General features: G+C 43.1%; 1 protein-coding gene across 2 annotated transcripts in view; it reads left to right on the plus strand.

Moving 5' to 3' along the window:
- Positions 1–26623, plus strand: part of LOC147698087 (acetylserotonin O-methyltransferase-like) — an 828469-nt gene that overhangs the window by 89029 nt on the left and 712817 nt on the right. For both annotated transcript variants that reach the window (XM_086934762.1, XM_086934763.1), the window contains exon 2: positions 21747–21921. In XM_086934762.1, coding sequence (XP_086790888.1) covers positions 21747–21921 — 175 coding nt within the window. The remainder of the gene's footprint in view (positions 1–21746; positions 21922–26623) is intronic.

The raw sequence follows: 26623 nt of genomic DNA on the forward strand, positions 1-26623 counted from the left end.
CTACTACTCTCTACCACTCACTCTCTACTACTCTACTACTCACTTTCTACTACTCTCTACTACTCTCTCTCTACTATTCACTCTCTACTACTCACTCTACTACTCTCTACACCTCACTCACTACTAATTTCGCTCTACTACTCACTCTCTACTATTCACTCTCTACTACTCACTCTCTACTACTCATAATCTACTACTCACTCTCTACTACTCTCTACTACTCTCTTTCTACTACTCTCTACTACTCACTCTCTACTACTCTCTACTACTCACTCTACTACTCTCTACTACTATCTACCACTCACTCTCTACTATTTATTCTCTACTACTCACTCTCTACTCCTCTCTACTACTCACTCTCCACTACTCACTCTCCACTACTCACTCTCTACTACTCACTCTCTACTACTCACTCTCTACTACTCACTCTCTACTACTCTCTACAACTTTCTCTACTACTCACTCTCTACTACTCTATAATACTCTCTCTACGACTCTATCTACTACTCCCTCTCTACTATACACTACTACTTGCTCTCTACTACTCGCTCTCCACTACTCTTTACTACTCACTCTACTACTCACTGTCTACTACTCTCTACTACTCACTCTACTACTCAATCTCTACTACTCACTCCCTACTACTCCACTACTCTCTACTACCCACTCTCTACTACTCACTCTCTACTACTCTACTGCTCTCTAGTACTCTCTCTCTCTACTTCTCACTCTCTACTAGTCACTCTCTACTACTTACTCTCTACTAATCACTCTACTACTCTCTCTCTCTCCACTACTCACTATCTACTACTCACTCTCTAATACTCTCTACTAATCACTCTCTACTACTCTCTCTACTGCTCTCTACTAATCTCTTTTACTCACTCTTTACTACTCACTCTACTACTCACTCCACTAACTCTCTACTACTCTCTACTACTCACTCTCTACTACTCTCTCCCTACTACTCACTCTCTACTACTCACTCTCTACTACGCTCTACTACTCTCTCTCTGCTACTCACACTCTACTATTCACTCTGTACTACTCTTTACTACTCACTTGCTACTACTCTCTACTGCTCACTCTCTACTACTCACTCTCTACTACTTACTCTCTAATACTCTCTACTTCTCACTCTCTACTACTCACTCTTCTACTTTCTACTACTCACTCTCCGCTACTCTCTCTACTACTCTCTACTTCTCACTCTCTACTCGCTACTCTCTATATTCTCTATCTCTCTCTCTACTACTCTCTACCTCTCTAGCTCTCTACCTCTACCTCTCTACCGCTACCTCTCTGCCTCGACACCTCGACCTCTACACCTCTAGCCTCTCTACACACACACATATATATATATATATATATATATATATATATATTCACAGAAAAAACCATAGGTTATAGTGGATATATAGTTAGGAATTTGCATTTACAAAACCTTGAAAATTCAATGAAAAAACCATTGGTTTTAGGCCATATATAGTTAGGGATTTGCATTTACAAAACCTTATTTTACTCGCATAAAACCATTGAAATTCCATATATAGTTATAAGCGCTAACTATATATCGCGCACCCGCAATCCACTGCTGATGATGTCACATATTACATCATTCATGACATGGTTAGTGACATCACTGATGACATCACTGATGACATCTCAAATGACATCACTGATGACATCACTGATGACAACATGCAGTGACTGTATGTTTCTGTAAAGTTAAAATATCTCTTACATATTGAAGAATGAGTGGATATATAAGTGTCTGGATGAAGGATTTAGTAGGTGCATGACTGACTGTATGAGTGAGTGATTAAATGTGTCTCACTGAGTGCATGGGTTAGTGACTAAACTGTCTTAATTTGTGCATCATTATGTCTGTTGTTCTGTAAACTGTTGCATGTGTTGATAAGTAGCTATATGAGTAACTATATGGGTTATTGATTGGTTGCCCAAGTATTTGTATGGGATACTGAGTGTGTGTGTAGGTGGCTGGGAGGTGTATGACTCTGTGCATAGATGTGTGAGCAGTTGATTCACTAGATGTATGGTTTCAAAAGTGCATGTGGAAACAGCTGTATGGGCGGTTGACTGTGTGCATGAGTGCATTGGAGAGTGAATGGATATCTCAGTGCTACATGTCAAAGTAAGTACATATGTAAAACACAGTACATGTGAGAGTTGACATATATAAATAACTGTGCATAAGAGCCAGTGAATGTGTGAGTGGCTGTATGGATCATTGTGAACTTGTATCAGGGATTGTATAATAGAGTAAATATGTGTTAGTATATGTTTGAATAAGTAAATTTTGTATAACTGTATAGTTGAGGAAATGGAGGTGTGATTGATTCTTTGCATGACTGACTAGGTGTGTGAGTAACTCCATGGATGAGTGACAGTCTGTGAGTGTCTGTTTACACTGATTGTATCTAAGGTTATATTAGAGTCTAAAGAGGTTCATCGTATTATCACATGAATGATATCATCAGTGATGTTATCAGTCATGTCAAATGAGATGTTTTCAGTGATGTCATCAGTGATGTCATTTGAGATGTCATCAGTGATGTCATCAGTGATGTCACTAACCATGTCATGAATGATGTAATATGTGACATCATCAGCAGTGGATTGCGGGTGCGCGATATATAGTTAGCGCTTATAACTATATATGGAATTTCAATGGTTTTATGCGAGTAAAATAAGGTTTTGTAAATGCAAATCCCTAACTATATATGGCCTAAAACCAATGGTTTTTTCATTGAATTTTCAAGGTTTTGTAAATGCAAATTCCTAACTATATATCCACTATAACCTATGGTTTTTTCTGTGAATTTCATTGGTTTTTAATAGCAAATATGAAAAGCTTTAAAATGTCAAGTACGTGATAGATAAAAACATTTTCGTATTTATGCACGCTGGTGTGCTTTGAACGCTGCACCCCCCCTCCCCTCTTTTGTCTTAGTAGTACTCTCTCTTTGCAGATAGTGAACGGTAGTTAACGCAAGCCTTTGCACCCGTTGTAATCCGTCGTGCCTGCTTGTCTCTCCATTTGATTGATTGTTGTCCAAGCATTTACTGTTTTAGAATTGGTTCTCTTTGGATCATTCTCTATTTACAAACAAGCACAAAGTCGCAATACTCTGTTTAGTCTTTGCAGATAGTGAAAAATCGTGTAAAAAAAATAAAAGTAATCGAGCAAAATCAGTAGGCCACTAATTGGATCTCTTTTTGACTTCGCTAAAATAGAAATATTAGGAACAACCCTTCATGAGAAATACGAAAATAGTGAGATGAACTGAGCTCCACACCATGAGGGCTGCAAGACAGCTCGGCTCCATCACCCATCCCGCACAAAATAACGACAAACCCTATGCAAATATTAAAAATATAGACAACACACCAGCAAAGAAACAGGGTAAAACATTTTATTAAAAAACTATTTACATAACGTTGGTTTATAAGATGATATCAGTAGTGGACCGATGTGTGAATAGATCAAAAGCAGCACAAGGCTCCAAGATCCGGATGTCAAGCTCCTGGATGTTGGGTGCCATAGTTTAGAGTTCTGAATTTGAGCCTTTCAATGCCTGTGCTTTGTTGAATCAAAATGGCGGCTTGACACAAAGCTGACTCAAGCGTTGCTACTGATGCTATGCAGACCAAAACTGGTTTTCAGTTTGTACATTTTTCTAGATTTTTCAATCCAAGTTTGGTTGACTTTGTAGAACGATGGCTTCAAATTTTCAACATACGGTGTGGTGGCGCTGACTGGGAGGGGGCGCTTTGCTCCTGCCCCCTCCCCAAGTAAGATTTTCATACGTGAAAGTACGTTAATGGTTTTGGTCCCTGAGATGCTTCGATGTCACTGCCATTCTCAAATAGCATAAGTTCTGGATGTTGGGTGCCATAGTTAAGAGTTCTGAGCAGTGCTTGTTATACTGTCTGAAGCTTATTTCCACCTACTGCAGCTTCACTATTCTCAAAGTAAGTGAGTGTCGTTTGTGGACCTGACTGCATTAGAAAACAATGTGATATGTTACCTTCCTAAACAGCTTGACGGAGGCCCCTGAGGGGCGGTGTGATGGCCATGGACTCGGAGAAGACGCTTGGCTCAGACACCCTCCCCAAGTCTTATAGCACTGGTGTAGCCTGAGATCGCCCCCGACATAGGCGGCCGGCTCCCGGGGTCCGGCGGAACTTTTTGCCTTTTGATGACTCTTCAATTCTGGACCTTGTCCCACAATCCGTTTGACCTGAAGACAAGCTGTAGTGGGGCGCCCCTTTACCGTTTTAGTTGCCATTCCGCCCGCTTTTGCTACACTGTGCCTCTTCCGCCATTCAGCTGTTTACCGCCCGCTCTTGCGACTACAGCGTCTCGCTCATCATGTAGTTGAGTTGCTCCCGCTCTTGCGGTGCAGCGATAGGCGGCTGCCACAGGACTCTCAAAATGGCGGCCGGCTCTTCGGTTTTGGGCCTGGTCCACTAAAATGGCCCTGGGACACCTTGGAACTCGGACGCTTCCCTGATAGGGCTTGGGTCCCATTCTCGAAAAGCGTCCCCTCAGCCGTGAAGATTCTACAAAAGTCTTGGGGGCCTCCGACTCCCGTAGGCTTCTGGTGGGGAGCGGCTGCCATGATTGCTCGTGGAATGGCCACGACGGAGCTACGAGATGGTAGTGGTCTCATGCTGACGCCAGCTTTAGTCTGAAACATCCAGAAACACTGTAGACTACCAATTCGATCAGTTCCGGTAGCGCCCCAAGATGACCCGGAAGAGAAGAACTTGCCCTCCCCTCTTTGACTGATGGTTCTTGTTGCCTGTCCCCTCTGTTGTCATTTAACAGAACTTTTTGGACTGCTGAAAGGGGTTGTGTTCTGAACGCTGGTTGGTGGAGACATTTTGACTATATTCTTGACCTACGTTGTCGCGTAATGCGTTATATGACACGCCGCGTTAGCGCACCCGGAAGTGATCCGAGGCGCGGCGCGCAGCGCGTAACGTAAGCATAACAGGTCATGTGACTTGTTAATAAAACTTTTCATTGGTTCATTTTACTTTTGTTAATTTAATGATGAAAAGCTTGGTCATATGACCTAAAAATTACGCTTTTTATTGTTTTCGAACAATATTTTTTTTTCAAACATATGTTATAATATTCCAGGCTAATGTACTTTCCCGGAAAATTTACAACTGTCTTGCAAGTAAAATATATTCCTTTTTCGAGAAAAAGGGCGTTTCTTCCTTCCATGACGGAACCGTTGAGTAAAAGAGATTCGGCCTGCTGTCTTAGTCGCCGATACGCCTGATTATCAGATTCTTATCGATCACTTTATGTTGCAGACATGAAAAACACAACTGCCCTTGACCATTTATCTTTACTGCGTTCCTACATATTATACCTTTTATCCGTCATGTAATTGGACTGCTTTATTTCACTTGCCTTTTACTGATTCGAAAACAGTGACTAAAAGTAAAAACTTTACCAATGTAAATACTACTACTGTGTTTTGTTTTAAAAACCTTTATTGTGAAAATGTCAGTATACAAATACGGGCCTATAACCACGTGGGCCGGCCACGGAGCAAACTGCAATCGTATATGATGAGGAGACATTTACACTGTAGAGGAACGTAACGAGTGGGCCATTAGGTTGCAAGAACTAAGGTGTCTAACAGTTGCGGAATCGGTGGACATACATTTTGTAATTAATATAGGACAGGGCCACTTACAATAACATTTTCTAGATATACATTTGCGGGCAAGGAGTTACGAGTCCCATTTATACCGGCGCCATTTTGGGCGAGGCCGGGCAGGTCCAAGATATAGTCAAAATGTCTCCACCAACCATCGGCCAGACCAGAACCCCTTTCGGCCCTTTATGCTACAAGATGGTGTCTTCCATTCAGAAAATATTGTTGGCAGCATTTTGAAAGGAAACAGAAACAGCCGTTCTCCTAGTGAGTTTCACATTGTTACATTTAGGAAGAATGTTGAAGAGTAGTATGTGGAAAATCTGAAGCCATTTTTCTACAAACTCTCAATCAGACTTGGATGGAAAAAAAAAACCTGAAGAATGTACAAACTGAAAACCAATTTTTGTCTGTATAGCATCAACAGTAACGCTTGAGTCAGCTTTGTGTCAAGCCGCCATTTTCATTCACTCAATAGCGTCCCCCTACACACATTCAGGGACCTGGTCGTGTCTTCAGATGAAACGGATTGTAGGAAAAGAAGCAGAAAGGAAAAGGAAAAAAGTTCCGCTGGACACCACCTTGGGCAATAGTGAAGCTGCAAAAGGTGCAAATAAGCTTCAGACAGTCTTCAACTTACTCTGATTCTTATAATAAACTTCAGATAGTCTTACAAGCACTGCTCAGAACTCTCAACTGAGGCACTTAACATCCAGGACTTGCCATTCGGATCTTGGCGCCTTGTGCTGGTTCCGACCTATTCACACATCGGTCCACTACTGACATCACCTCATAAGCCAACGGGGCACCCCACGCCGACTTTCGGCGCAGCATTGTAGGATGGCCACACCCGTGCGGCAACTTGCTGGACACAACATCGGGGCCATCCAGATCTCGGCGCGTTCGACTCACTGTACCGCAACAGTGACCGCAACTCAGCTGGACACGCCGTCTTTCGGCGCAGCATTGTAGGATGGCCACACCAGTGCGGCAATTTGCTGGACACCACCTCGGTGCCATCCGGATCTCGCGCGTTCGAGTCACTGTACCGCAACAGTGACCGCAATTCAGCTGGACACGCCGTCTTTCGGCGCAGCATTGTAGGATGGCCACACCAGTGCGGCAATTTGCTGGACACCACCTCGGTGCCATCCGGATCTCGGCGCGTTCGAGTCACTGTACCGCAACAGTGACCGCAACTCAGCTGGACACGCCGTCTTTCGGCGCAGCATTGTAGGATGGCCACACCAGTGCGGCAATTTGCTGGACACCACCTCGGTGCCATCCGGATCTCGGCGCGTTGTGCTGCCTTCGGCCTATTCGCACATCGGTCCGCTACTGACGCCGCCTCACGTGCCAACGGATTTTCTACGCTTTTTGTAGCCCTATGCCGCATAACAGGTCATGTGACTTGTTTATAAAACTTTTCATTGGTTCATTTTACTTTTGGTTTCCTAAAGATGGAAGGCTTGGTCATATGACCTAAAAATAACACTTTTCATTGGTTTAGAACATTTTTTTTTCCCAAACGATGAAAGCCCCACCTTGTTTCTGGATCATTCAGACTGAAGCTGGCGTCAGCATGAGAGCACCACCATCTCGTGGCTCCGTCGTGGTCATTCCATGAGCAATCATGGCAGCCACTCCCCACCGGAAGCCTGCGGGAGTCGGGGGCCCCCAAGACTTTTGTAGAATCTTCACGGCTGAGGGGACGCTTTTCGAGAATGGAGCCCAAGCCCTAGCAGGCAAGCGTCCGAGTTCCAAGGTGTCCCAGGGCCATTTCAGTGGACCAGGCCCAAAACCGAGGAGCCGTCCGCCATTTTAAGAGCCATGTGGCAGCCGCCTATCGCTGCACTGCAAGAGTGGAAGCAACTCAACAACATGGTGAGCGAGACGCTGTAGCCGCAAGAGCGAGCGCAACTCAGCTAGATGGCCGCCACCTGGGGAGGCCCGTTCACGCCGCCTCCCCCACCCCCGGGCCGCCGCACGCCAATTTTCGGAGCAGCATTGTAGGATACCAAAACCAGGGCGGCAGTTTACTGGACATCACCTGGGTGCCTGTCGTACATGTTGTGTCAGCCATGTGACACTGGACACAGTCCCATCAACATCTCAACGCGTTCTGCTGCCTTGGGACTATTCGCCCAACAGACCGCTACTGACGAGGCCTCCCCCCGCACCACCCGGGACGCCCCACGCTGTTTTTCTGTGCTGCATTGTAGGATCCCAAAACCAGTGCGGCACCAAGGCGACATCACCTGGGTGCCGTCCAGAACTCTGCACGTTGTGCTGCCTTGGGACTATTTGCACAAAAGACAGCTTCTAACCATTGTTGCTTTTTGTGTTGAAAAATGTTTAAATGTTTTTAGTTTTTGTTCCGTTCGTTATAGTTAATAGTTAATAAAGTTTTATAATCTTACTTTGTTGGAGTGTTATCTATTTTTTTTAAAACGGGTGAATGGGGCCTTGAATCGGGTTATTGTCATGTGTGGGCTTTGGAAGTGTGCTGCTGCAGGATCGGACATTTCAAACTCAAATGCACGTTCTTTTTCTTACCTTTCCGAAGCATGGAGCGCAATAGCAGGCAGAGAAAGGGTGATGCACGTGTTGAACACTACCTGACCTGGCAAGTTGCTGGCAGTGCCCCCCCCCCCCGCCCGCTCCTGAAAGAGGACACACACACACCGCCGCCCCGAATACTTCACAAATCTTTAAAAGACCATGCGCTTGTTCATGAGGCTTAAATGGTTTATCACCTCTTCTAGAACCCCTGCATCGACCCTCTGACGTTTCCTGGAAAAATTACCATGTAACACAATACCAAGCCCTGTCAGCTGAAACCCCCAAGGAATCGTGGGGCATATTATCAAGGGGGTTTATCTCCGCTTTTTTGGCTTTAAAAGCCAAGAAAGCGGAGATAAAAATATCTCCCTATTACCAAGCTGTCGCTAACACCAGTTAGTGACAGCTAAAAGGAGATAGCGACCATCTTGGGCCCCGCTTTGCATGTCAGTGATACTTATCACTAATGACATGCAAAGTGGCGTGCCAAGATGTTAGCGACTGGAAACAGTCCCTAACATCGCTATCTTCTATTACCAACTTTTGGAGATATTCGCGCTTGAATATCTCCAAAATCTAACACCTGCCCTGAGCAGTTCTTAGCCATGTTATCCAATGGGAGGTGGATAACATGGCTAAGAGCATTTGCTCGATAATACATGAATATCGCTGACTTTTCTGCGATAATAGCAAGGTTTATCTGCGATAAAAATCGCCGATGTGCGGCGATAATTTTTGTCTCTAAACAAGTTAGAGACAAAAATTATCGCTAGTTGTTCGTAATATGCCCCCGGGTTTTTGCTTGCAGAAATCGGGAGGCGGGAGACTAGCACTGAAATCAGTAGTCACACGCCTGAATCGGGAGGGTTGGCATGTCTGAATTCTCTACAGCTGGGGCCATAAACTACATCCGCAGGGGTAGGTGATAGCCTAGGTCCGGCCTGGACAATCGGACACAGAGGAAGAGGAGTGTCAGAGGGTGCGGTAGTGAATAGGGTGAAAGAGAGGTGTCGGGAGGGCACAGGGTGTGATTCTCAGAGAAGAGCAGCGCAGATGGGGGGGAAGTATATGGCCCATGCATGAAAGAGAGAGCGGGGATGACCAGTGCGTGGGGGAGATGCTTGCGAGGGTGGGGAGCCATGCTGAGGATCGGCGGCGTGCAGAGAGTGGGCCTGGTCAAGGCATCTAAAATGGCTGCCGTGCACGACAAAATTGTGGCATTGGACAAAAAGGCAAGATGGCGCAGACAATGTTTTTCAATAAGGATTCATTTATAACAAAATATTTACTCGCAGTGACAAAATGGTGGTCAACACTTCCTGATTTCCATCGAATCGAACGTTAACAAACGTCACGCAGCAAAAAAAAAAAAAAAAAAAAAAAAAAAAAGCTCACGCACAGAGCAGTTTTTAACCATGTTATCCAATGGAAGGTGGATAACACGGCTAAGAGCATTTGCTGGATAATGCATGAATATCGCTGACTTTTCAACGATATTCATGCATTGTGGCCGATGTGCGGCGATAATTTTTGTCTCTAAACAATTAAAACGAAGCACAAAATGGCGAATTCCCGTTTCGCTACCAGTTTGCGGCCCAGTTCGCGGCCCGTGAAGCGCTTCTACCGTGAAAAATCATTTTTTTTTTCTTTTCCCCACGGGACCCTTTAATAACCCCAACAACATTCCTAGGGGGTCAAGAGGGGGATACCTTGCCCCCTTTCATTAAATTCCCCTTTCGTTTTTCACCTCTTCTTCTCTCTCGATCCTACCGAGAGACAAGATGGCGGCCGCTCCGGACTGTCACGCAGCAAAAAAAAAAAAAAAGCTCACGCACAGCCGCTGGAAGAGATGTATCAACATATATCAGCCTCCTCAGCCACCCTCAGGAAACATAGGGGATTAGGATACGTCTCCCCCACCCCCTTATACCTAATAATTTATTTAACGAAGCACAAAATGGCGAATTCCCGTTTCGCTACCAGTTTGCGGCCCAGTTCGCGGCCCGTGAAGCGCTTCTACCGTGAAAATTTTTTTTTTCTTTTCCCCACGGGACCCTTTAATAACCCCAACAACATTCCTAGGGGGTCAAGAGGGGGATACCTTGCCCCCTTTCATTAAATTCCCCTTTCGTTTTTCACCTCTTCTGCTCTCTCGATCCTACCGAGAGACAAGATGGCGGCCGCTCCGGACTGTTTAGAATGTTGACAGACACCGGAGAGCCAATCAGCTTTCTGCGCGCAAAGTTCCGAAACGCGAAAAGTAAGCGAACCGGATCGCTGCCCGGAGCGCTGTTACAGATATATATCTTGATTTAAACGTTAATTTCTCAAAATCCACTGAAGCACATATATTGAGACCTAGCAAAGGCACATCAGGCTAACAGTCCCTACAATTTTGCCAAGTTTCGTGCAAATCCATTCAGCCGTTCGAGCTAAAAGTGAGTCCAACCGCCCTATGGAAAACTCAATGTAAAAAACGCGTTTTGGGACCCCCCTTTTTTCTCAGCCCCCCCTTGACGAAACCCCACCAAATTTTCAGGGGCTGCTCAGAAACAAAATGTGCCATTTTCCTGAAAATTTCAGCCGATTCCGTCTACAAACGCCAAAGTTATTAGACATAGGATTAATTCCCTATGGGATTTCTGAAAATTCTAACTATATATACCTACTGGCGATAGCCAGTAGGTAATAAATATATATATATGTATATATATATATATATATATATATATATATATATATATATGTATATATATATATAAGTATATTAACACAGTCTCACCAATGTGATCCCTCCGTTGGTAAACGGAAAGAAACAACACTGGAACCTTGGCCTCGGTTTTCGGTGCAGTTTAATCAGAACACAACGTCCTTCGCGTTTCGGAGTAAAATTACTCCGTCTTCACATGCATTTATATATATGTATGTGTATTTATATATATTACCTACTGGCGATAGCCAGTAGGTATATATAGTTAGGACCTAGCTACCATAGGAAATCCGCAACATTCTATTGGGAATAACTTTGGCGTCGGTTGAGGAATTTGCGTGTAATTTTCAAAAATTTTTGGCCAGCTCCGCTGCGCTCCTTCCCTGAAAGTTTCGGGGGGATTCCTGAAGTGGGGTCTGAGAAAAAAGGGGGGTCCCAAAATGTGTTTTTCCCATGTTAATTTCCATAGGACGTTCTGACAAGGCTACAGCCCGAACCGCTGAACGGAATTACACCAAACTTAGCAAAATTGTAGGAACTGGTACGCAGAAGTGCCTTTGCTATATTTGGTGAAAATTACTCCAGTGGTTTGTATGAAAATTAACTTCAAAAACACATATATATCTATATGAGCTTACCCGTACGCGTACCGTATTGATGGAACCAAAGTAAAACGGAGAAGAGACACTAGATGTACAACACTTGGATACTGCTCAAAGGGCAGAGATGCGAGGGATCGACCAAGAGAGGGAGGAGAGCAATTTCAAATCTCCTTCCGTATTTGTTCCTCAGTCTCCGTGGGATGCTGTGGATGCGTTTAGCGAAGCTATGATAAATGACCTCATGAGATACCGCAAGTCTAACCATACCAGTCACAACTTCAACATCACTGAACAGCAATATGAGGCATTAATGAACCTAAAGAAAGACAATAACATCATGGTAAAACCTTCTGATAAAGGTGGGAATGTTGTTTTAATGAGTAGGGACTATTACAAGACCGAGGCATTGAGACAGCTTTCCGATGATAACTTTTACACCAAGTGTACCATGAACACGTACCAACAGAGCATCAAAGAGTATGATACTCTTATCAAAAAATGGTACGATCTACAGATGCTGGGTAAAGATGAACATTTATTCCTACGCAATAACTGTCCATGATTCCCACCTTTTACCATCTCCCTAAGCTGCACAAGAGCAAAGAGAGTCCACCTGGACGCCCCATTATGTCTTCAATCGGCAGCTTGACAGAGAACATGTCGCGCTTTGTAGACAATATCCTTTTCCCTTTGGTGCTAAACCTGAAATCGCACGTCAGGGACACAAAGGATTTCCTGATGAAAATCAAAGACTTGAAGTGGAATCCAGGATATTTGCTTGTGGTGCTTGACATCACAAGCCTATATACAGTCATTGAACACCAAAAGGGTTTGAAAGCAATGAGACATGCTCTAGAACAGCGCCAGGTGCGCTTCGCCAGACATAATCTGATGATATTGTAATTTGTTGAATTCTGCTTAACCCATAATGTATTCCTGTTTGAAGAACAACTGTACCTACAGAAGTCAGGGACGGCGATGGGTACCTGCTTCGCTCCCAGCTACGCAAACCTTTTCGTGGGCTGGTGGGAGGAGCAGGTACCCAGGAGCTGCAAGGTTGGGCAGGAGGTAGGCGCTACCGTATGTTGGCATAGTTACATCGATGATCTTTTCATCGTGTGGAACGGCAGCGTTGCAACAGCTAACAAGTACATCAAGTTGCTCAATAACAACAACCTCAACTTACACTTTTCAGGATCTATTAGTCCGGTGGCAGCGGAGTACTTAGACCTGAAGGTGTTTGTTGAAGATGGGCACCTACACACGAGCCTATTCAGGAAAGAGACTGCTGGCAATTCAACACTCTTTGCCAGCAGCAGTCACCCACCACAACTTATCAATAGCATTCCCTACGGAGAGCTATTGAGAATTCGTAGGAATTGTTCCAAAGATTAGGATTTCGAGGCGGCTGCCTATGAATGTGTATCCTGCTTCAAGGTAAGGGGCTATGGCGAAGACCTACTGTATGACACATTGAGAAGGGTAAAAAAGATACCAAGAGGAAGTTTACTCACTGCCAGACCAGATGGATCAGGCCGTGATAAAAACAGAACCACTAACATCAATAAATTTAGGATGATCACCCCTTATTCCACCGGAGCAAATGACCTGAAAAGAATGCTTAAAAAAACTGGCATATTCTGCAAACAGACATTGTATTAAAGGATGACCTTCCCCCTAATCCATTAGTTACATTCAGTAAAGCAATGTCTGTGGGTGACATGCTTGTCAGTATATACAACTCTAGGCCAGTGGACCATTTATTTGAGGCTAATATGATACCTGTCTCATCCCACAGATATAACCCCGGGGTGACTGCGCCACAATTTTTAAACTTCTCCTTTTGCCTGCTATGCCGTTTATGGTGCGAACTCTGATATTGTCATGATCCTCTTTATAATCCAATTTAGATCAAGGTCCTCGCTACTGTGGATATCCTTGTAATCTAGTTATGTTAAATGCTGCGCTCCGTTTTGAGCTATTTAACTTACTTCCAGTACCGAGGGATTAAGCTCAATGTTATTGTTGTCCTCGACTAGGTTCGCTATTGGTTACCTAGCCGGGACGCTGCCCCTATCAGGTGCTCCGTTTCATCACGGACGCGTGACGCTCTGTTTGGCGCGTCACGTGAGCGCAATGGACCAATGAGGGCACACGCTATATAATCACTTTGTAAACACACCGCCGGTACCTCCCCAGACGGCACAGATGCCGCTAGGAAGTACCGACGGACAGGTGAGTGCGCGGAACGCTTCCTGGGCAACAGCGTGCATTTTTAGAGCCTCAGCACGCAGTTTTGTAAAAAGGCATGCCATTACTAACGGGTTCTTTGGGTCCTCGTTTTCCCACGCCTCTACAGTCATTTTGTCCACGGGGCACGCAGTGTTGCTCGTAGAATTATGGACTTCTGAGGGTCCCACGTCCTGACATAAGCGCATTTGGCAATTGAGTCTTAATACCTAGGATAACAATTAATACACTCTGTGTTCAAGCTGTCATTCCAACCCTACTACCTGGCATAGCACACTTGGTAATTGGGTCTTGCAACTACAGATAATATGCAACATTGGATACATTCTATGTAAAAACGGTTATGACATCTCTACCACTACACATTACTTGCTAACATTTAGCTATGACTAGTGCTCACATTGATCAATTCCAGGCACGACACGGTGAATGATTTTTGAATTTATTCACCCCTTTTTTAGAGCGGTGCTTCACCAGTCCTGAGCCGCAGCCAGGCGAGGTGAGGTGTATACTTCTTACTAATCAGGTAAGGGGTACCCTGTGAGACTTGAAATGCTTCAATTTTCACGTTTTTACTAAAACTTGGTCAGTGTGCCTGTTCAGAGTCCAAGTTATGGACTACACCTATGTGGATAAATTGCACGAGGTATATTAGACAGGTTTGTTGAAGACAGGTATGGGGGGATTAGCTCACGCCATGCTTTTTATTTCAGCCCACCGCTGAGTGTATGAAGAGGTCTGGAACAGACACAACCTGGAGGTTCAGGTGACTTTTCTGTGTCGTTCCTACACTACATTTTACCTTTTACTTATTTATCACGTTGGGTTTCTTTGTTTGCAGTAGCTGTAATTAATAGGTCCTGAAGAAAGCAAGGCTAATAGCCGTGTTTGCTGAAACATGTCGACCACGTCACACCACTAGACAGGTTATAAATTCACCCTGTCTGAGCTATTTTTTAATATTGGTGCTAGGAGTTATACCTCATTAAATTAATTTCTGCTCCTTAAACCAATTTTATTCACCCTCATTCTTTTTCTGGTTTTTTCTTGCACTGCACATTAGACTTCTCTCCAACCCTATCAGTTACTTCACCAACACATATGGTTTCAACCATAACACCAACACTTACAGATAAACAGGAAGATCACTTCTTTCTGTTAATATACCAAGATCTGGTACAGTGTTGGTCCTCGGGCCCCAAATGATGAAGGGCGGTTCCGAGTGGTGACTGATGGGAGCCAGAGACCAGATACTGATCTTGATCTGGCATATTTTATAGCATTTGCCCCGTAGTCATATGGCCAGTGGGAGCGCTACACCTGTTCTGTCTTTTACAACTAGCCTGTCTCACTACTGACCCTCGGATACTCTGTTGTGAATACTGTTAGTTGGGCTTGTATTCGGAGCTGGTCATTAAACTGCCCATGGGTCCCCTTTACTGTATGTGTTTTGGATGCTTGTCAGTAGCCATCTGGAACCCCCCCCCAGGGTAAATACCTTAAAAGACCAGAAAGGGTTTTTCCCTTGTGGGAGGTGTAAAGCCTGTGCGAGTAGTAAGAGGGTTCTCTCGTACACTATCCCAGATACAGGAAGGAGCATGCCAATTAGAAAATTCATCACTTGCAGTACACAATACGCTGTTTACTGTTTACACTGCCCGTGTGGCCTCCGCTACATAGGCAGCACCATTAAAGAACTGAAACTAAGGGTTATGGAGCACTTGAGAGCCATTGACAAAGCAGACCCCAGCTACCCAGTGGCCCGCCACTTCGCGGAGGTCCATGAACGAGACCGGAAACTGTTACAATATTACGGTCTTGATACCATACTACCCAACGTGAGGGGCGGAGATCGCCTTAGACGACTCCGTAGACTTGAATCAAGGTTCATCATAGATCTCTCTACAAAGTATCCCAGGGGCTTGAATGCGGGGGAGGAGATGGCTTTTCACCTGGGAAAATAGGATTACATAGTACCGTTAAGGCCAGGTAGCGTCCAAGTTACTTCCCCATCTGTAAGAATCAGCAGGGAAGCATAGTAGCAAGAACTTTGGGTGACCAGATAGCCTGTATATGATTTCCAATATAGCTGTAATGTGATGTAGAATTTGATGTTCACTGGAGTACTTGTTTGTTTGTTCTGCAAAGGTATTTATAACTGTTTATCGAACATATATTTTTTGTTTACCATCGTCGCATAATCTGCATACTCACTAAATCGTGGCCCAACATCATGTAGAATGGACCTTGATCATTCCCCTAGAGTTTCCTCCTTGGCTTAGAACCAACACATGTAAAAGAATTGAATAATGTTGTGTCCTAAGGATTTTGGAACTCTCACTTATATAACAATGTTGATGAACGGATATTCAGCAATGTGAGTTGTACTGTTTTGCGACCTATACGGTAACATGAGAAGTTGAATGCCTGCAGATATTGGTGGACTATTATGTGACCACATTAGATAGAGGACCCTAGCCGATCCACGGCTTTATTTTATTTTATTTGTTTACACCAGAAACATATGATTTATGTTTATACCCACTGTATGTATGGATTCGCCCATTCATGGGCTCTATTGCACAATCTGTGATCATTCCTAGGTTGTACATATTGACATTCCAAGATGGCGCCCAGAGCGACTATAGTGGGGTTGTCCTCTGTCTATCTCTATGTATAGAGGAAGAAAGCGAAAATGTCATATTTAATCCACCTAAAAATGTAAATCACTGTTACCACACTGACGAAGGCAACACGCCGAAACGCGTCTGTGGAGAGTGCCTGTGAAGAATAAACCTGCACGCTAGAAAGTACCCCTCGAGTGCTGGTGTCTTCTTTTGGATACGAAGGAGGAATTGGAGCGTTATGTATGTATATATATATATATATATATATATATATATATATATATATATATATATATAAGTATATAAACACAGTCTCACCAACGTGATCCCTCCGTTGGTAAACGGAAAGAAACAACACTGGAGCCTTGGCCTCGGTTTTCGGTGCAGTTTAATCAGAACACAACGTCCTACGCGTTTCGGAGTAAAATTACTCCTTCTTCACATGCATTTATATATATGTATGTGTATTTATATATATTACCTACTGGCGATAGCCAGTAGGTATATATAGTTAGGACCTAGCTACCATAGGAAATCGGCAACATTCTATTGGGAATAACTTTGGCGTCGGTTGAGAAATTTGCGTGTAATTTTCAAAAATTTTGGCCAGCTCCGCTACGCTCCTTCCCTGAAAGTTTCGGGGGGATTCCTGAAGTGGGGGCTGAGAAAAAAGGGGGGTCCCAAAATGTGTTTTTCCCATGTTAATTTCCATAGGACGTTCTGACAAGGCTACAGCCCGAACCGCTGAACGGAATTACACCAAACTTAGCAAAATTGTAGGAACTGGTACGCAGAAGTGCCTTTGCTAGATTTGGTGAAAATTACTCCAGTGGTTTGTATGAAAATTAACTTCAAAAACACATATATATCTATATGAGCTTACCCGTACGCGTACCGTATTGATGGAACCAAAGTAAAACAATGAAAGTATTTCCTACTGAGGAGACTGCAGTAAATGAGGAAATTAAAAAACTTCATAACAAATAAGTCTACCAAGATGGCCACCAGAGACAAAAGAGGCCAAATGTAGCACAAATATCACCCAGATGTAGCCCAAATATAGCCCAATGACAGAATGTCCCAGCGTGTTCTAAAGAATAACTAGAGCGCTAACAGTCTTACTTAGGACTAAAGTATGGAACATCTGAAACAATCTTTATGGGAATAAAGTGGTAACAATTAAAATATTTATTTTGCAAAGGAACAAAATGAGGGGCTTCATTTTGCCATAGAAATTATGATTAGTGCAGCAGAAAGAAAAAATAGCGAGTAACTATTAGAATGAGTGTATGATTGTAATGGATATTTTTTTAACATATTAACTATGAGTTACTATGTGTTTGAATAAATGAGGTGTTGTGTGTGTAATTGTGTAAGTGAGTAAATGTAAGTGTGATTATTTTTTTTCATGAGTGAGTAGGATGACTGCATAACAGACTAAGGTGACTGATGATGTGTCAGTATCTATATGTGTGTATACGTGCATTTGATAGTGTCTGGTTAATTAGTGACTGCATGTATAAGTGATTCTGTTGTTGAATGGGTAGTTGTGTGTGTAGACTTAGGAATCAGTGAGTGGGTACGTAGTAACTGGTATTGGTGTGTCATGGTTTCAAATATGGCAATCCGTATTTTACAGTGAGTAATGAAAGTTTATACTAGTGTATGATGAGGTGTATCAGATTGTCACATGGATGATGTCATCAGTGATGTCATTTGAGATGCCATCAGTGATGTCATCAGTGATGTCACTGACCATTTCATGAATGATGTAATATATGACATCAGCAGTGCATTGTGGGTGCGCGAGTTGTAGTTAGCAGAACTAACTGTAACGGAGGAATTTCGATGGTTTTGTACGAGTGAAATGTCCAGCTAACTATAACACCCCTGAAACCTATGATTTTTCTGTGAATTTCTAAGGTTTTTTAAATGCTAATTTTTAACTATAACATCTCTGAAACCTATGATTTTTTTCAGTGAATTTCAAAGCTTTTTAAATGCTAATTTCTAACTATATTGTCTCTGAAACCTATGGTTTTTTCAGTGAATTTCAAAGGTTTTTTTAAATGCTAATTTTTAAGTGTAATAATTGTTTTTTAAGTGTTTATTTATGAATATTTTACTCAAATAACATTATATATTTTTCTGAAAACTGCAAAAACGTTTTTTGAAAAAAAAATTAAAACTGAAATATTGCATGCCACGAGTCACCAACTGGGTCATCTGGCCCGCAGCATCCCCTACGGGGAGATGCTAAGAATCAGACGAATCTGCAGTATGAATAAAGAGTGCAGACAGGCCGAAATGAGAAGTAGAGAGAGATTTCTAACTAGAGGGTATTCAGGGGCAGTGGTAGACAAAGCTATAGCCAAAGCTAATCAAAACTAAGATCATTTGACCCAGAGGGAAGACATACCGATAAGACCGACCATTGCCAAATCGGTTTTAGATCAACCAAGACTCATCACCTCATATAGTTGGCAGCATAAACAATTACGTGCCATTATTCGCAAGAACTAGGTGATTGTTCAGGGAGACCCGATCATTGGCAGGACCCTTTCCAAAGCTCCGGCAATAACATTCAGCCGAGCACGTTCAATGAGTGACATGCTCGTAAAGAGCAGTCCGGAAGTGTCCAGCAATAACTCCTGGTTACAAACCACTAAAGGTTTTATCAAATGTGCCACGTGTAAGGCTTGTAAACTGGGGAAGAATAGAACGTTTTACACCACCCCCTTTAGTGATGAGCCAGTGCCCATCTGTAAAAAATGTACTTGTAAATCTGACTTTGTTGTATATGTGCTGGAGTGTGCATGTGGCCTGCAATATGTGGGCAGTACCAAGTTGCACGTCCACAAACGCATACTCCAGCACATGCGAGCCATCCCGGTGGCCAGGCACATCAATTCTTGCCATAGTAATGATTTGCACTGTCTTCGCTGTTTTCCTGTAGACATGGTCCCGCAGTTGCATAGAGGGGGTGACCTGGAGGTGCAGTTGAGGTTGTTAGAAACACAGTATATACTCGAGCGAGACTCCAAGACACCCAATGGGTTAAATGCGAGCGAAGATATGTACAGGTGTCTCTAGGGGTCTGGGCACACCATACGTCACTGTGACATTAAGAATACGAGATTGCTATAGGATGTGCCTAATCTAAGGGAATGAATCATTAAAATGTAAAATTGCATATAAAAGAAGGATTTGGACATTTAAATATTATTTACATGACCCACACATTGATTTTTTGTCTTCTTTTTCTTTCACTTAGAGGGCTGCACAGTATTAAGAGATCAAATTAGAGGGGCAGTTGGGACGCAGTGATTCCAGAAATATGAATGGAGCCCACTGGGGCAGGATCTTGTCACCAATAATTCATTCAAGAAAATATATTTAAATCACTGTACTTGGAGGGCGGCAAAAATAGGAAATAATAAAATGGTGACAGACCATGTGCAGTGGATGATCGGGAGTATGTAGGTCAGATAGCCAATTGCTTCAGATCAAAGATACCTGTAATTTTGCGGATTTTGCACCACATTAGCATTATTTTGCACATTGACAAGCAGATTTGCACAGAATCATGAATAATTTAAATTTATAAATTGGTATATTTGGATTTATAATGATGTGTACATAGATGCCTCTTTATACAGATTAATTTACTTATTTATGTATTTATTTATTTATTAATCTGCGGAATGTTGCACATATTACAAGATGGTATAGCTTAAATTAACTCGGTGGTATTCGTGAATAGATTGAAATGGTGATTATAAAGATGGGATCTTATTTAAAGTATTTTAAACTGCAATTAATATAAACCTTTCTGAAAAGTTATGCTGGAATTAGGCGGAAGTCTGTTGTTTATGTCCGTAGGCCCTATGATCAGATGACCTGTATTTGCACTTTTTAAGGGGTGGGGCTTGTAAAACAACGTTATGTGATCAAGGGCTCACAGGGCCCGAAACGCGTCATGGCAGAGATTGTGTAGAGCACATTAAAGATTCTACAAATTACCCGCATTGGGTCTGTGTTCGTTTTTCTGCAAAACTTCAGAAAGGAAACGGAGTTCTTTGAATATATATATATATATATATATATATATATATATATATATATATATATATATATATATATATATACACACACATATATACACGCACTCATATTATTTACAAGCCCCTTGCAGCACCGGTGCATCACTTTTTTCCCATATTAAAATATTAAAAGTGATGCACTGGATGCACAAGGGGCTTGTAAATAATCTCTTAATCTGATCTGCTGGGAGAATTCACATGTAACCTGTCATGCAGGTCCAATAAATAAATGTAGGGCTAAGGTGCACAGCAGAGGTTAGTGAATATGCCCTGCATTGATAGTTACATTCACTATGGTCAGTCGAAAGGATTTTTCACTAGTCTCTACAATGCAATTTACTGTGGCATTAACTAGAGCAGTGTGATATTTAAGTATTTTCCAATATAATACAGTAATACCTGTTCAAACCTTTGCTAAGGCAGTAATGTTTCTTTAAGGATCTGTAACTTGAGAGGAAGTGGTTTGCTGTTGACTATAGTCTGTATGTCAGCAGTGAGCCTAACAAAAGCATTTTTCAACCTAAGACTAACTGAAAATAAAAGGAAATGGCAATCCATTTGTCACAGAAATTCTCCCTTTGTGCTATATTTGGATGAAATAATATAGAGACAAATCTAAAGCTCACTCCTGAATGACCTAATATTAGTTCTTGCTGCTGGCACACCATTAGATCTGGAAAGATGCATTAATACAGTGATGAACAAAGAGTAATGAAAATAAACTATTGCTGCCAGAATCATCATAGTATACATTCATCAACAAATGCACTTCATGACTGAAATTCATTTCATTCTACTTAATTAAATATAATTTCTATTCATAACTAAACCTTCAAGTGATTGTGTCTTATGGTAAAAACTTCAGATGTGATGAGGCAACATTTATATTTTTTATTTATTATATTAGGTAGCTTTATAGAGCATGGTGTGTCACCATTTAGTACACCCAGAGTACTCAGGAAGATGGAATGGACAAGTGTTTCTGAGTTGGCATATTACTATTTTACTTTTATTTCAGGTTTGCAAAATTCAGCTTTGGAAATAACCTGAATTATTCACTTTAGCAATCCCATTACGCATAACAGTAATTTGCAGTGTGCAAGGTCTGTGCTTGTTAACAAGTCAATTCACATGAATTGTATTAATGTTTGCTACTTGACAATTTTAATCTATTGCTTTTTTACCCTTAGGCAATGTTCACTGCCTGTGAACTGGGTGTGTTTGACCTGCTGCAGGAGTCTGGTGCTCCCCTGTCCTCTGCCGCAATTGCTGAGGGTCTGCATGCCAGTGCCGATGGGATGGAAAGGTTACTCTGCACATGTGTGGGATTAAAGCTCCTAGAAACTGAGATGAGTAATGTGGAAGGTAAAACCATTAAGATCCAAGACTTTACCAAATCAGGCTTTGCAGTACAACTGAATTAAAAATATAGAAGCACTTCACAAAAGTGAATTTATTATCACCTGAAGTAGTAGTCTTACAGGGTCGAATCCTCTGTTATGGTGGAGGAGCATCGTCCCACTGTTGTGTGGCAGCTGGTTTAAACACATGAAAAATGAAATGATAATCAAACAATTGTATTATCATTATATTTTCTACCCGACCTGCAGGCTGCCAGTGAGCCATCATCAGGCGGCAGGGCCATACAATCTGATGAAAACAGTATGGACGGCGAGTCATGGGCACTGCTAGGTGTGCAAGTCAGGTTTGCCAGCCATCTTAGGGCAGCCAAACTAGCATGAGCATTTAGCACTTCTCTAATCCAAGCTGTGTTGCACAGCCGGGTGGAGAAAAGGCACAGGCTCCCAGGCCCTGTTTGGGTGCCAAACCATCCCACTCACACCAATCCCAGTGCTTCTTTCATGCTGAGTAATGGTATTCCCAGCATGAGACCAGCGTCAGAATTGGCATCTGGGAGCCTGCGCAATGTGCAACAGCCCGAGTCGAGGACCGGGGGAGGGGCAAGTTAACAGGTTGCAGCTATAGGTAATTAATGCTTTATACTTTTTAATTTCTTTTTTTGTCTGTGGTTCTTTATTTTTGTTTCACGCCCACTGCCTCACCACTCCAGATTGCAAGCAGCTGCCACTTTGTGGCACTATTTCACCTATTCATAAATGCACTTCACTAAGGTATGTAAATATATCTAATCCTGTCTATTCTGTGTGGGGTTGTCCTCTGAGAGGGCATAGAGCTTCACATAGCTCATTCTCCCTGTGTGACTGGAAAAGTGCAAGGGTCAACAAATGGGAATATCTACAACAAATTGGGAGAAGGAAAGGATACATTAGGAAGGGACATAGGAAGGGGTGTGCAATTGCAAAACACAACTGTACTAGTGCACAGATAGGATTCGATCTATTCCAGCCAAGTGTTGGAGAAAGTTACACAGCATACTGACCCACCCAGAGATATTGCAAGGGAATCACTATAAAACAACAAAGACAGAAAATAACACTGCCAGGCCAAATACTGCAATTACAAAAATGAAAGATACATATAAGAAATATTGTTATTTTACGTAGAACGTTGCATTAACCCATATACATTACATTGAAAAAATGTTAAAACAACTGTGTAGTCTCACTTGAATTGACCCTATGGGCGGGACAGAGGCAAGATGGCGACCATGTAGAGGTTGCTAGCGGCAGCAGCGAGATATGGGGCAAATTGCTGTGAGAAACTCCTAACTTCTAAATACGCGAGTCATCCGTGAGCTGAGCTGAGGCGGACTAAAATCTCCCCCCCTCCTTAGGCTGGTGTTATGAAGTGCTTGTAACATGCCCTGGCTGATCCGGTGGAGTATCGGACATCAGCTGATTGAGCGGGCAGTTCTGCGTTACCTTAGGTGGCTGACTCACCTGGCTGCCGGGAGCTCGCAGTGCAGAGAAAGAATGGCACAGAAGAACGCGGCAAACCCAGCTGAAGTGAAGGGTGCCGCCGCGGCTCACAGGAATCGTTGCGAAGCATTGGCTGCCTCAGCCACAGAGCAACAAGAGCGGACGATGACTGATCCCGGGCAGGCTCCCTCGCCCAGCTTGGCGAGATGCGCAACAGGCAGCACTACTTCAAAGACCCGAATACAGCCTGCGTCCATAGCGGAGATGTTAACTCGGGGCAAAGAGCCACGAGCACAGACCCAGACGGGGAAAGGAACACCGAAAGGAAAGGATCATGAGGTGAGCGGGTGCGCGAATATGCCTGACTCTCCCGGGATGCCTCTATCAGTTTCAACAGCTCTGGGAACAGACGCCCTGGACATAGATGGGGATCATGGGCAGTTAGTAGCGAATGGCAATAATGGTGATAACTGTGATGGTGATGATATCACAAAGGAAAAAACGGCCCCCCTATTTGGTGCTCAACATGGTGCCGGGACTGCAGATAAAGATAGACCCAATTAGATGCTGGGGGAAAATGAAGCAATATATAATGAGGAAATGCAGCAGCTTGTTATAGAAAAAGAAGGGAACAGTATGAACAGTGCAACTCTGGCTACAGAGCTAAGACACGCTGATAAAGAAGCGCATGAAGGTGATAAAGACCCTAGAGATTGTTTTTTCTCACTCTCAGATGGGGGGAATGGTCAGATCAGAGCTCCTCTCCTGCTACCAGTAATTTAGACTCTAAATTTGAAGAAGAAAATTAAGGGGACCTCCCCATAACGGCTAAAAAAAACATAAATTATTTGCTGGCTAAAGACATGGAGGGAAGGACCTTAAATGGGATTATTCTTCTGGTACTCCATTGTCAGCTCCAGGTTCGGATATCCCCCAACCCCAAACCAATGGTTCTCCACCGACCCTTGAAGTGATACATCAGGCTATCCTCTCTCATAGGGAGGAGACGCGTCAGGATAGCCAAAGTGCTCAGGCAGCGATGAGGAAGATACAAGGGACAGTCAGGAAACTCTCCAAGGCATGTGTAAATGTAGGGGAGTGAGTGTTAAACCTGGAGGAAAGAATTGTTACAACGGAAGCAGAAGCTTCCAACTCGTTTGCCCAGGCCGACTCGCACACCTCGCAAATTAGCGACATCCAATGGAAGTTGGGAGAATCCGAGAACAGGCAGAGGAGGAACAACCTCAGGGTCTTGGGTATCCCTGAAGGGGTTGAAGGGCAAGACACAAGATCATACATAATTAATCTTTTTAAGTCTGCCTTCCCTGAGCTGAGTGAATGGAACTGGGCGACGGAGGTCCAAAGGGCCGCCGCATTCCGTTTAAACCTCAAGTTCAAGCTAAAGAAGGAGACAAACCCTGGGCAATTTTAATATTTCTGGGCAATTTCCTGTTATGACAGGCTATAGCCGAGAAAGCCAGGCCGGAAGCAAAGAGGTCAAGTGAGGGGATCTCTTTCTTCGTCCGTCCCGATTTCTGCCAGTGGAGAGATGCTGGAGATTGAGGCAGCTGATAAAACCATTCCAGAGTAAGAATATCCAAGTCTACCTCATTAATCCGGCGCAACTCAAAGTAATTCATGAGGGACAGACCGGATATTTCTCTTCGGAGATTAAAGCTAAAGACTATTTGGACACTGTATAGAAGTAAGATAAGTCTATTGTGACGAGAGACATGCTGAAGGAGTAATGAGATCCAGTGGGTATTGGGAATAAGGGCCTCACTGTTTTGTTGTGATTTTTTCTTGTTTCTCCATCTTCCATTTCTCTTTTGTTTTCTTTCTCGCATCAGGATTTTAGCGTTTCGATGGAGGAAGGGACAAGGGAGGAGGTGGGAGTAGGAGGGTACAGTAGTTGGGTGACTCGTTTACCATGAAGTAATGGTCATAATGGGATTTTAGGGGTTTGAGAATTTAAGAGTAGGAATTTATTTGCTCCCAGCTTGCTGCTGCTGCGTGCACCATATGCCCAGACCAAGGTCTGAGCGCCTCAGTAGAGTAAGGGATGTAAGGGGATGGGAGTGGGGGGTGAGGAGATGGGGAGGGGGGAGGACTGACGGGGTTGGGAGGGAATGTAAAAAAGAAGAAAAAGAAAAATTCCTGGTATGCTTTACACATAGTAATGCCTTTGTTTTTGTCCATAGTGACGCTGCTGTTTTTGTCCACTGTTTGGATTTAACCCAGAGATGGTTTGGTGAATCAGTAGGAAATGAATTAGAATACAAAGATGATTAAAATGTGTACAATAAATATAGGGGGTCTGAATGACTGGAGGAAGAGGCAAAGCCTGGGGTATTTTGTCAGGTCAAATCAGATCGATATGATATGTCTGCAAGAGACCCATCTCCCATGGTCAAAAAAACATCTATTGGGTTTGAGGGGCTATGATCTCTTGGCCTGCTCTTCGCAGACATCTACAATCAGAGGTGTGGCAATACTGGCTACATCTATCGGGGTTAAGGCTAGGTGCCAGCTGACTGATGGATTAGGGAGATGGGCCCTGGTAGAACTTGAAATGGGATGTACAATTCGTACAATCTATGGCTCTAACGAAGTTGACCCGGATGTATTTAATTTTTTGGAGCTAGAATTAACAAACTGGCCAAAGCCGATCATCTTATGTGGAGATTTAAATATCTCTGCTGATCTGATGAATAACACGGTCTATGACGGCCGCAAATCCAAGGTGTTTCGGGCCTTGAGTTCGTTAATGAAATCACATGGGCTGGTGGATGTCTGGGGGAGTAAGGAGCCTAATAGGGATGGGTACACCTATTTTTCATGTCCCTATAAAAGATATACTACATTGGACTATTTTCTAATAACATCTACGGAATTGAACAGGGTTGGGATTAAAAAGCTACCCAAAATCATCTCTGATCATAGCCCACTAATCCTGTTGTATGATATTGGCACCCCGGCTAGGAATCATTCTAGCTGGACCTTCAAGAAAAAACTGCTAGCCAATCCATTATTTGTAGAGCACTTAAGGAAATGGTCAATAGAATATTATGATTTGAACCAATATAGTGCTAGTAGAAATAGTGTCTGGGATGCATTCAAAGCTGCCCTTAGAGGAGAAACTATAAGTTTTGCTGCTTGACTCAGAAAAAAAGAACGTCAGGATAAGGAGAAATTAACTGCCCAACTGGCTGAATGTGAAGAACGAC

Source organism: Lissotriton vulgaris, chromosome 8 (genome assembly GCF_964263255.1).
Source record: "Lissotriton vulgaris chromosome 8, aLisVul1.2, whole genome shotgun sequence".
In the NCBI taxonomy this organism is placed as follows: Eukaryota; Metazoa; Chordata; class Amphibia; order Caudata; family Salamandridae; genus Lissotriton; species Lissotriton vulgaris.